The 11,915-nt window shown below is 42.1% G+C and overlaps 1 protein-coding gene across 4 annotated transcripts in view; it reads right to left on the bottom strand.

Moving 5' to 3' along the window:
* Positions 1–1,419: 1,419 nt before the first annotated feature.
* Positions 1,420–11,915, bottom strand: part of CHCHD3 (coiled-coil-helix-coiled-coil-helix domain containing 3) — a 155,804-nt gene continuing 145,308 nt past the window's right edge. For 2 of the 4 annotated variants that reach the window (XM_072340546.1, XM_072340562.1), the window contains 2 exons: positions 8,264–8,399; positions 1,421–2,125 (listed from right to left, as the gene is read on the bottom strand). In XM_072340546.1, coding sequence (XP_072196647.1) covers positions 2,099–2,125; positions 8,264–8,399 — 163 coding nt within the window. In that variant the 3' untranslated portion in view covers positions 1,421–2,098. Of the gene's footprint in view, positions 2,126–8,263; positions 8,400–11,915 lie in introns of all 4 variants that reach the window. The other 2 variants (XM_072340570.1, XM_072340555.1) reach the window with 2 other exon arrangements.

Raw genomic sequence — 11,915 nt, 5'->3', positions numbered from 1 at the left:
CTTGTGCACCAGCAGGTGAGAAGAAGGGAGGGAGGAAGAAGCCGAAGACTAAAGAAGGGATTAGAATGCAGACATGCAGAAGGAGTGATGGCACAGGCAGAAGAGGTGGCAAACCGAAGCTAACTCCAGAAACACTCAGTATCACTGCTCTACTTTAAAGGCAAAAGTTGCCCACAAAACAGACTATTTTAAGGACTAGGCCCTATTTGCTTCAACCAGCATCCTCCAAGCTCAAGCAAAACATGCTAGAGATGACACTACTGACGATACAGAAGATGTTTAAAGAACGCATCACCTCAAATGAAGCCTGAAACACAGTTGGAAGAAACCAAGCAAGCAAGACCGACTCCCATTGCTCAAGGCTGTCAGTATGGGAAACCAATAAACATTTGGCAATAACAGAGACCTTCCTTCCCGACATAGCTCTTCTCCTGATTTTACAGCATCATCTGGCCTTATAAACGTCTGCTTTTCCTCTATGCTATATTTTGCTGCCAACTTTAAGTCTGGCAAGGATGGATCTGCCAACTTCTTGGCTCTCTGTTACAAAAGAGAACATTATAAAGGAGAATTTGTGAGTTAGCTGATTTGTAAACACTGCAGCAAGTCACCATGTAAACATGTCGCTTATGTCCCTATTATTTCTCTCAAGCAGTTTACCTGGCACCTGGCACTGAATGCCAGGATTTTCCCTTCCTTGTGCTATTACTGTTCTTTCCCAAGTAAAAAAACCCAATAACCTAGCTTTTTTTGTAACATAAAAAACAAAGAAGAACCCCTTAATTAAACAGTACTCAACAAGCATCTCAATAATTAGGATAGGAGAAACACTAGCAGTATTCAGAATACAAATGAGATCCGCAGGTGCACTCGCAGTTGTACAGTAGGATGCAGTTCAAACGTAGCCAATTAGAGAAACAGAACAGGTAAATAGACAGCAGAAGGCTCGAGACACACTGCTCATTTGAAACTATTACCACGGTGTAAAAGCCCTTTCTAAGATTGCTTGGTAAGATGAATACTGCAATAATTATCTGAACAGACATGATAAAATGAAACCGACCCCCCCCATATTAAAAGCATATGATTTAGCCCTCCAAAAAATGTTACTTGTATTAAGAAGGTTTGCAGTTTTAGGGTGCTGAATGCCCTTCCATTCCCAAGTACTTCCCAAGAAAGGCAACTCTGGTGGTGCATGAACGTCAACACGCTATCACATGGCATCGTTTTAGGTTGCTTTCATAGAAAACAGTAAGATGTAAGTAGTGTTCCTGAAACCAAGGCCGGTTTATGCATAAAATTCTATGCTGTAAAGCTTCTGTAATAACATCTGCTGGAAAAACATGAACAGCACAGCAATGGGAACATCATCAGCCTCTGAGAACTGGGAAGAGAGACAGAGTGAAACGTTAATTTTGTTCATAAAATATATTTATTGTTGGTACAGAATGAGGCATATTCATCAGTACTTTATCAGAGTGAAGAGCACAACAGAATCATTTCACGAAGGCCGTGTTAAATCGTAAGCGTTGGATCATTAACATCATTCCAGCAGAAGGCCTGATGAGAGACTTCATTAGACTACATCATTTGCAAAATAAGTTAAAGTAAAATTTATGCCATTATCCACCATAAGAAAAACTATATAAGCAACAAATATGGTGAGGAGCAGCAGCTGACTTAGTCACAATGCACTGCCACATCCCGGCACACCAAGTGTTACATACCCATGCCTTTGACAGGGAGAAGTTTTTGAGGAGATTCTGCAGAGAAATAGCAGCATTTGAAGGATATTTCCCCTTTCGAAGGTCAGTGAGAGGTTCTTTTCTTTTCCTTTCTTCAATCACCAATAAGTGGATTTTACTAAGACTGAACAGTGTCTTCGGATGTATGATTTCTGATGTAATAAGATATAGGTCTTGGCTTTTCAAATGGTCACACTGATTGAGCCGTGATGGCTGCTGCACTTGAAATGGCTCTTCCAGTTCTTCTCTTTATTGGTCTGCCCTGTAAATGGGCTGTCATATCATTCTTGGGAAAAAATGCTCTTCTGCTGAAATTAGAGTTGATGGTCTTGTGCTTGATTTGGACAATGCCTTTATCCTCCTCTCCCAAGCATGCTCTGCTAAGAAAATGGTCAGAGGGGAGGGAAGAGAGAGGGAGAAACACGTGTTTCAATAACTCCAAGTTATTCCAGAGACACACTGAATTTTGGTAACATTTCCTTCCCAGGACTTGCTATTTTTTTTTTTAATTTTTATTTTTTTCAATTAAAATACAGCAAAAGAAACATTGTCAACATGCACGTCATCGCAAGGACAGGTCACAGAAGCAGAATGGAGCTATTTGAGGGCTCAACATGCCAGACATTTGGAGGACTGAAGAGCTGCAGGAACGATTCCTATTCATCCATCTTAATGCTATCATAGCTCCAGTCATGCTATGGCTATTAAGGAAATTAAAACGTCTGACCTTACAATAAGATAAATCCTGTTCCCAGCAGTTTCATACTGGAGGAAATATATCCCGAAGTCACACAGTACTAAGTATGTCCCCTACCTACAGCCCTCCTATATTCCAAGTCATCATCATAATCTTGATAGTCTGAACATGTCGCACTGAACTTACACTTCATTATTCACCTCCTGTGCACAGTCGGGCCACCCAGAGCTAAAAGGATAGATCTGTCAAGTACTCCAAGAATTATTCCTACTGCCACACCAGCAAGCTCTGCTACAGGGTCTTGACTCTATTCAGAGGTCCTGGCCTCTACCATGAAAATGCAGACTTGCAGGGATAATATGCAGAGATCTGTTAAGAGCTTCCTACTGTCATGAGCCTTAAATGAAGGGTCATTAGGAATGAGCAGATGTAAAGATACTACGTATCTAGAACAGAATAGAAAGCAGGATCTAGCATGCTAGAGATCATCCATCTGCACTCATTGGTGGGCTATGAAGTTGACCAAAGTAATCTACTGTTCTTGCTTTCACTATCCAGAAAATTGGAAAGAAACTATGAATCTCCTTGTAAAAAACCACACGAAGGGGTCTGACAGTGTTTTGGGCTTATGTCAAGAGCATGCCCAAACGTGACCCTTGAAATCTCAAAGGAGACCTACAAACAGCTGACTGCTAGAACACCATCTGGCCAGACTGGGAACATTCTTTGCAGACCTGGCCAGCACAGAGTCATAGAAGTTAGGGCTCAGGAAAATTAGCAATAAAGAGAACGGAAATCTGTTGTCTTTTCAGGATGAGAAGCAATGGGTTTAAGTTGTGCCAGGGGAAGTTCAGGTTGGATATTATGAAATGTTTCTTGCCACAAAGAGTGGTAACGTATTTGATCAGGCTGCCCAGGAGGTGGCGGAGTCATCATCCCTGAAGGTGTTCAAGAAAAGGGTGGATGTGGTGCTTGGGGTCATGGTGGATGGGCATGGGTCAACGGTTGGATTGGACGATCTTCGTTGTCTTTTGCAACCTTAATCATTCTATGATTTAAATCCTCATAGCCTTTCCAAAAATCATCTGGTGAAACACTCAACTATATCAAGCCGTGTTTCTGCAAGAAGGATTAAGATACATCCCAAGGAGTCGACAGTGAGCTCATGCAAAGATGCCGAGCTCATGCAAAGATGCTGAACGTCTCTCTGATCACAAATAATATCCAGAAGTCATGATAGAGAGGTTCAGACTAACAGAATAAAAGGAATCAGTTTTACGCTCCCTCACTGCTTTTATAAACAAAGACAGGGGAAACTTGTATTAATTAAGAAAACTCCCCATCTCAGTTTACTGACAGGATCCCCTTAGAGATTTCTGTAGGCCCGATGAGGGCTATTTCTACTGGAAGTCTCCTTTTGCAGAGGTAATGCAGAAACTTGCTCCAAGCCATTGCTGGGCTGAACATCAACTTGGGGGTAAATTTAGCACTGCATAAATTAACACTGGAAATTCCCAAAAGAGAGGAGAAAAATGCTGTTACTGCTCTTCCATTTAGCGTCCTAGGGAAAGAAATCACAGGTATTTGTTCACTAGGTGCCTATTTCTGCCCACATTTAATTACTTCACATATTTACATTATTTCCTCGATTTATTTATTTTTCATGACGTCAACGCAGGTGCGAAGGGAACGTGGTCTGAACCTCTCATAATTAACTTTCTTTAATCCAGGTAAGTGCTAAATGGTGGCCATAAAAGACAGTGTCTTTTTATTGCGTTTCAGTTCGCAGCCACACTAATTTAACACATTCTTCCATGAGACAGTGAGACGGTACCTAGTGAAAATACTGGAGAATGAGGCTGAATAAAATGGTTACTCTGACAAGGATGCATGATTGAGGACCACTCTGTCCTACAATTTACAATAATGGTTACAAGGCTGAAGAGGCTGAAGGAGAGCATTTTGTAGCCAGGCTGTCAGACAACAGCAGCTGTTGCTATCATTCCATCGAGTACTTTTCGGACCTAACCTGCCTGCAGACACTTACACCCCTGTGAAATAAGAGGTCTAATAGGAAAATATTGCACCGATGTCATTAAGTTACGCAGCGGTTGTGTTTCCACATAGGAATTAGGACTCCCTGTAGCACAAGGAAAAATAAAACTGGGTATTTCAACAGCCACATTGTCCACATCGGTGAGCAGTAGATTAGGGCAAGCAACACTAACGCCAGTGGCCGGTCCGTATTATTGCAGCTGGTGCAATAGCTGGAGATCCTTCAGCAGTGGGAGCACAAATCCATAGCACAGACAATCCCAATGCCTTCCCTTTAATGGCTCCATTAAGCAGTTTTTCTCTCTGCTTCTATTATAATAAAACACAAACATTAATAATAGAGCTTAATTTATCTCGCTAGCTTCTCATGACTTTGGGAGAAGATTTAAACTGAAGATACAGCAATGTGTCAAACTCCTCTGAATTAACAGCTCTCTGGGACTTTCTAACAAGGGGAGAAAAGGACAGATAGAGACATGAGATTACAGACAGGATGAGAAATAAGGAGCATACAGAAGAGAGGGTGAGATAATTATAAGCAAGATAGGAAAGAAAGAGGAGTCAATAAATTCAATTTATGAAAAGCACAGAGTGTGCTCAGCCTGAGCACATGTGCCCAGACTCACCGCCAGGAAATCGGATTAGTTAACTTATTTGGTTTTCAATATCTCGGTCTATTCCCTCTAGCAAATTTTCTTCTTTGTTTGTTTCTTGTAGCCAACGTCAGTTAACTTTTTCATTTCTGAATCTGCTATTTATCCTGCTCTTCTGTCTTCCGACCAAGCAGACATAATAGGTAATTCTGCAGTATTTTATAGCGGTGTTTGGCAATTATTTCAAAGTAACTGCTTGTCTGGACTTCCAGGCAATCAGCGAGTAAAAATAATTACAATTACAGCTGCAACACGCGGAGGATGAGCTCTAGAGGACTGATGTTCGTTATGAAAAACAATCATTCCTGCTTGCAAATATTTCCATCATAAAAGGCTTCTCTTTCTCTGTTATCATAAGAGAGAAACCTCTGAATTCTCATCTTGAAGCACGTGTGAAAGAGAATAAGAAGCATTCGGGAAACACTTTTAACTACTTGACAGGCTTGGCTGAAGATCTTCAACAAAAAAAGGTGTTTAAAAGGGCTCCGAAACTTAATGCTCATATTTATGCAATTTCCTTTCCCTGCACCTTCTGAACATGAATTAATTCGCCCTCATCGTAGCCTTCTGAAAACATTCCTACCAGATATAAACTTCAGTTATAGCTTAAATATGTCTAATTAATTAAGATAAAATTTGCAGTTCCTGTTAAAAATAACACAGAATTACAAATACGGTAAATGACTTTTCCAGATGACGCAAGCAGCAGTGATGCCAAATGCACAACGACCTAATATAATTTACTAGCCCTTAATTTCTTCTTCTAGGAAAAGGGTAGGACTGTTTATAAGGGTGGACAGTGATAGGACAAGGGGGAATGGTTTTAAACTGAGACAGGGGAGGTTTAGGTTAGAGATTAGGAGGAAGTTTTTCACTCAGAGGGTGGTGATGCACTGGAACAGGTTGCCCAAGGAGGTTGTGGATGCCCCATCCCTGCAGGCATTCAAGGCCAGGCTGGATGTGGCTGTGGGCAGCCTGGTCTGATGGTTGGTGATCCTGCACACAGCATGGGGGTTGGAACTGGATGATCACTGCGGTCCTTTCAGGTCATTCTGTGATTCTAGAGTGCCTCAAAAACATCCTTTTTTTTTGGAATACAAAAATCAGACTAAGTGAAAGCTTCGAAAAAACCTCACATACACACCAATTCTTGCTTGCTATGGTAGGAAGGGACCTGGGCAAAACCCACTGCACCTCTCACACCTGGGTGTGTGAGCATGGAGCTTTAGAAAGGAGATCCTCAGGCTACGATATCAGGAAAGATTTTTCATGAGCAGAGATGCAGTAGGCTGTGGGGTTATAAAGGCAGTGAACGAACACAGGAGCTGAGAGCATTAACAAGTGTGCAGGAGAAATATCCAAGGGTGTAACGAAGGAGGTAAATCTCAAAGGAACAGGTTGATCTCATTGATTTTTACACCTCATCATGGGTATCCTCTTGGGTCAAAGTTTTTACTGCTGATAACAAGGTTTAATATCACGAGGTGATTTCAGAGCTGCCTGGACAGCCCCACAAATTGTCCTCGTCCTGCACTGCAGCACATTCACAGAACAAGCCGCAGCTGCTGAGTTTGTCATCCAGCACTGCCAGGCTGCCCATTCAGACAGGAGCAAACTAACTATATAAACAAAGAATTACAATAATAGCACCCCACAAATGAATTAAGTGCCGCGGAGTGCAGAAAACGCGTTAGCGCTGCAACTGTTGTCTCCCACAAAAATTTACAGAGCACTTAAACCGAGAGAAGCATTAACTCCAGGAAGATCTTGAGCAGTACAGGAGCAAGACTGCACCAGTTTAACTGCAGAAAGGTCAGAGTGAAAGATGATAGCCGAACTCTTTCCAGCGAGATGGGGGTCGGACTCTTTTCCCAGGTAACGGCAGTAAGACAAGAGGGAATGGCCTTAAGCTGTGTCAGGGGAGGTTCAGGTTGGATATTAGGAAATATTTCATCTCAAAAAGAGTGGTGAGGCACTGGCACAGGCTGCCCAGGGAAGGTGGTGGAGGCGTTCAAGAATGTAGAGAAGCGGCACTAAGGGACGTGGTTAGTGGGCATGGTGGGGATGGGTTGACAGTTGGACTGGATCATCTCAGTGGTCTTTCTCCAACCTTAATGTTTCTACAAATCTATGATTTTCTCATGATCAAATATTAACTCATAGATTTTAGCAGAAACAAAGATTAAAAGACTTCTTTAAGTACTTTCTGCCTACAGGGGAGGTTTAGGTTAGAGATTAGGAGGAAGTTTTTCACCCAGAGGGTGGTGATGCACTGGAACAGGTTACCCAAGGAGGCTGTGGATGCTCCATCCCTGCAAGCATTCAAGGCCAGGCTGGATGTGGCTCTGGGCAGCCAGGTCTGGTGGTTGGTGACCCTGCACATAGCAGGGGATTGGAACTGGATGATCTTTGAGGTCCTTTTCAGTCCAGGCCATTCTAGATTCTATGATTCTATATGTAGCCTATAAGCATGTTTCCAAATAGCTTCTTTAAGAACACAACTGAGATCAATACAAGCACCTCTGTATTTGAAAGATTCAAGCTGATGAAAAAGAATAAACTTTAGAATTTTTAGCTTCTTTTAACTGGAACATTTATATAGTACTGCCATCTCCCTTCTGCTGCCCTAATGAAGCATATATGTTTATAATCTAACCTAGCAACACGTAGAGTAGCAAACTGAATGTAGAGGGGGAAAGAGCAGGTAAATGTCAGCGTTAGACCCGTTGAATACTTACAAGAAATCAACACTTCCAGCTGGTGAGCAATCTAGTTTGAGACATCCATTCATTTGTTACTGAAAGTGGTGGTATTTATGACAAGTAGTACCACTTAGTTTAATCCCCTTGTTTGACTGCTAAATCTGCAGATACCAGGAAACATCTGCCAACAGTGCTAGCTCCTACCCTAAACAATGGTTTCCCAAGGGAAGAGATGGAAACCCTATCATTTAAGTAAATTGAAAGTGGACACCACAGAGCTTGTGAGAACAAACGCACAGGGAACAGTGCTGCTTAACGTGTACAAGGGACTAATTGGATAATCTGACTGTTTCCTCTTATATTTTTTTTTGCTTTCTACAATTACTATAGTAGAAAGATTCCTACACTCACCTGTTTGGCATGATTGACACAATGCAGGTACTGGCTGGCCAGTGCAGAGCAGCTGAGGGTCTCCTGAGCATGCTGCTTGTAACACTGCAGGATTTTGCCCTGCAGATCAGCACAGACTGGTTGAGTCTCGTATCGCCTGGGGAAAGAAAGAAGAAGATTTTAGTTTCCTTCTCAAAAACCTTTTGGGAGAGAAGCAACTTTAAATAACCAAAGTGAGGGAGAACACTTTATAGTCACAAAAGGAAGACTGGCTTTTAGAGCAGGCTGGGTTTTAATCTGGGTAACATCAGACCCAAATGTGACCTGCTAGGACCGCAGGTGTCATCCTGATCCAGTTCTTGGTTCTAGCTGGCAGAGAAAATCAACATCCAACTTCATATGAGGACATGCCTTTTCTTTTCCAGTAGTGAAGCACTGGAACGGATTGCCCAAGGAGGTTGTGGATGCCCCATCCCTGCAGGCATTCAAGGCCAGGCTGGATGTGGCTCTGGGCAGCCTGGTGGTTGGTGACCCTGCCCACGGCCGGGGGCTAAAACTGGATGATCATTGTGGTCCTTTTTAACTCAGGCCATTCTGTGTTTTGAACTGAAGATCATACAAAGCATGTCTGATCTCACCTACGTTAAGAAAAATAGAGAAATGCAAAATAGAGAAAAAAGACTCATTAAGCTTCATAGCTGTCTACTCCTGTGGCCATACAGTCTCACCTCTTATTAAATATTGCTGCTGCAGAAGACAGAAAGCGCCCACTGGGCTGACCTACAGAATGCAGAGAACCTGCTGCCATCAGCAAATCACACAATCTGCTTTTGCTGATCTGATGATAGCCTCTATTTTCGGCACATCCTCCTCCCCTTCTCTTCTACCCATCACCTCCATTGTAACCCTGCTGCCAGATGTGCAAGTTATTTAGGAATTTTGTCTGTTCTCTTTACTGTTTGAATTAATTACTCTTGCCATCTTTTTGGCTGATGTAATACACAAAGGAATGGAAACTATTCTGCAAAACCAAACCTTTTTTGGACAAAAATCGTGTCATTTGTATTTATCTATATATCGTCACCCACACAGTGACAGAGAATTTACACAGGAATACAACTCCTATTTTAGAAGCAAGATGTTGGCAAAATGATCAAAAATCCAATGTAACTTTAAGCTAAACGGATATTTACCTTATAAACAGCTTTTAAGGTACTCATAATCTAATCCACAGAATGACCAGGGCTGGAAAAGACCTCCGAGACCACTACCAATATCTCCCCACTAAACAATGTCCTTACACACTGTTTTATACCAAAAGAATTTCACTAGTAGGAAAAAAAGCACAACAACAACACATGAAACTTCACAGAAAAAACAGCAGCGAAGGTTTATATAATACCATTTGTTTTATGTGTGAGAACTGCATACTTAAATACACTTTCCCATTTAACCAATTGGGAAAGCCGGATTGTTCTAACATCCATTGCAGCCCACATTATTTTTAGTTCAATGAGGTCGTAAAAAGAACAGGACTTATCAGCAGCTGCGTCCTCAGATGAATATTCTGTTCTTTCTTATTTTGCTGATTGGCGCGGGCAGATCTCTGCTTTAGTACAGTGAGAAAATGAAACATGAAGCACAGTGTTGTTCTCCTTGGGGGAACCGACTTCTTGGCAACCACTCAAGATGTAGTACCAAAGAAGAAATGCAAAGTCTCCTTGATTTTACAGTATATACTGATATAAAACAGCTCTCTTTACTCCTTTCATTCATTACCGTGCATTTGTGAAATACCTAAAACAGAATTTAAACGCAGTCCCCAGAGCTTAAAACGCTTCATGATCTGGAAGTTCAAACTTCTGTAGGCTCTTGCAGATGAGGATTTTCCCTTAATCCCTCCCTCTTCTGCTATCAGCAAGCATTTCAAAAGCGTGTCAGGCATCAAAATGTATGACCACAAACTGCTGAACGTTGACTGACTTCAGCAGAGTCTGTGGCTGTAATGGGGTAAAATAGAAGCAAGAGAGGAAGCACCGTGCATGCTCTTTGTAGATGTGTGACTCAGCTCTCACCCTCTGTCCATTGATTTTTCCCTAAGCCAAGCCATCAGCGCCCATTCAAAGCCCACATACTATTCCTTATTGGAATGCTCCAATGGACACTTTACAGTGCCCACAGTACCGGAGCACCATAAGACATGTTGACTTATTTTCATACCATCATTTCCCATTGGTGATGTTTCCAACTGTGCCCTCAGTCCACTCCTGCAACGCAGTCCCAGTGCTGGTCAATGAAGCAAACAGGGCTACTTTCTTGAAGTCAACAAAGTCCATTTTCTTGGATTAATCTGTTCAAGGCGAGCACCAGCTCTGTATTGATCTGCTGTGCTTGTTACGCTCCCCTAATGCACTATTTGCACTTTTGGGAAAACACTAAATGAGATTACTATCTAACATTAGATGGCCATAAAGCACGCGGGGCAGGATCTCCTTTGCAGGAAAGAAGGCTGCAGTGTGCATTATGGTAAAGCAAGCAAAAGGTCTGTGATTGATTTCTGGTGGGTGATGGATGGCAGGACACTCAGACGGTCGGTCAGAAACAGCCAACAGCAAGGAAACTCCTCAAAAGGGAAATGAAACATCTCCCTCACTGATGGCTTCTCCAATGTTCCCGTAAATAATGATAATTTTACAGAATTTAAGAGTCTGGTGGGGTTTGACTGAAGAAGAAGCTTGTAAGAAAAGGTAAGCAGTACAGAAACAGTAGTTATGAGGAATCTGCAGGGAAAACATAAAGATTTTTAAGACTTGAATGGATCGAGCAATGAGGTCAGGTTCCAGAGCTGGCCCTTCTGAAGCAGGAGGTTCCTTCTCTGAACTGCTTTAAGTCCTGAGATGTGTATTTTGGAATACATAGCAGGGAAGTTGTCCAAATTGCACTGATTTTTTTTAATCATTTAGGAATTTCACAGTGAAATTGAAGAAAACAAGAAAAATACAGACTGTAGCGGTCAGCGGGGACTGAAGGACACTCTGACAGATCTCCATCCTCATTCAGTGCAACTCAATAACTACTTCCCAGAGTCAATACGGGTGAAATTTAAAATACCTTTCTCCTCCAGAGTCAATATGAACAGCAGCCGGCTCTGCTCCCCGCACCACGCGGCATGCTTTTATTAACGTGTTTTTATTAAGTTTACAATTACTCGATCTGCTTTCCCTTTCCCAGCTGCTCCTCAAGCATCTCATCTGCCAGCAACATATTTCTGTGTGCTCCGAGGCAGCCGCGCGCCCACCTTTTCCATCAAGCTGATGCACCGCAATCTCATAAAGGTAATGGGATGAAGACACAAAAGAAAATAAGAGAGAGCTTTAAAAAGAAATATTCTATGCTAAAGCACGAAGAGAAAATTTAATGAGAGTAACTTTGTGCTCATCTAGCCTCTCTCAAAGAGCATAGCTTATCATATTCCCGGGGGCTCTGAGAAAAGGAGCCCCTTCATGGCATTCAAACAAAATGTCTACTAAAGAGGAAATGTGAAATCACCCTGGTAAGTTTCGTGATAAAACTGACATTCTGACTGAAGGAATCTGAATGGCTGATGAGTTTCCAACTGTGCAGGTATCTGGCATAATCCCACCAGATCAGGACTTCAGGCAATTGTCATAAA

This window comes from Excalfactoria chinensis, chromosome 1 (assembly GCF_039878825.1).
Source record: "Excalfactoria chinensis isolate bCotChi1 chromosome 1, bCotChi1.hap2, whole genome shotgun sequence".
Taxonomy (NCBI): domain Eukaryota; kingdom Metazoa; phylum Chordata; class Aves; order Galliformes; family Phasianidae; genus Excalfactoria; species Excalfactoria chinensis.
Note: the sequence above shows the minus strand (reverse complement) of the source record. Positions and strands in the feature narration are given on the sequence as shown.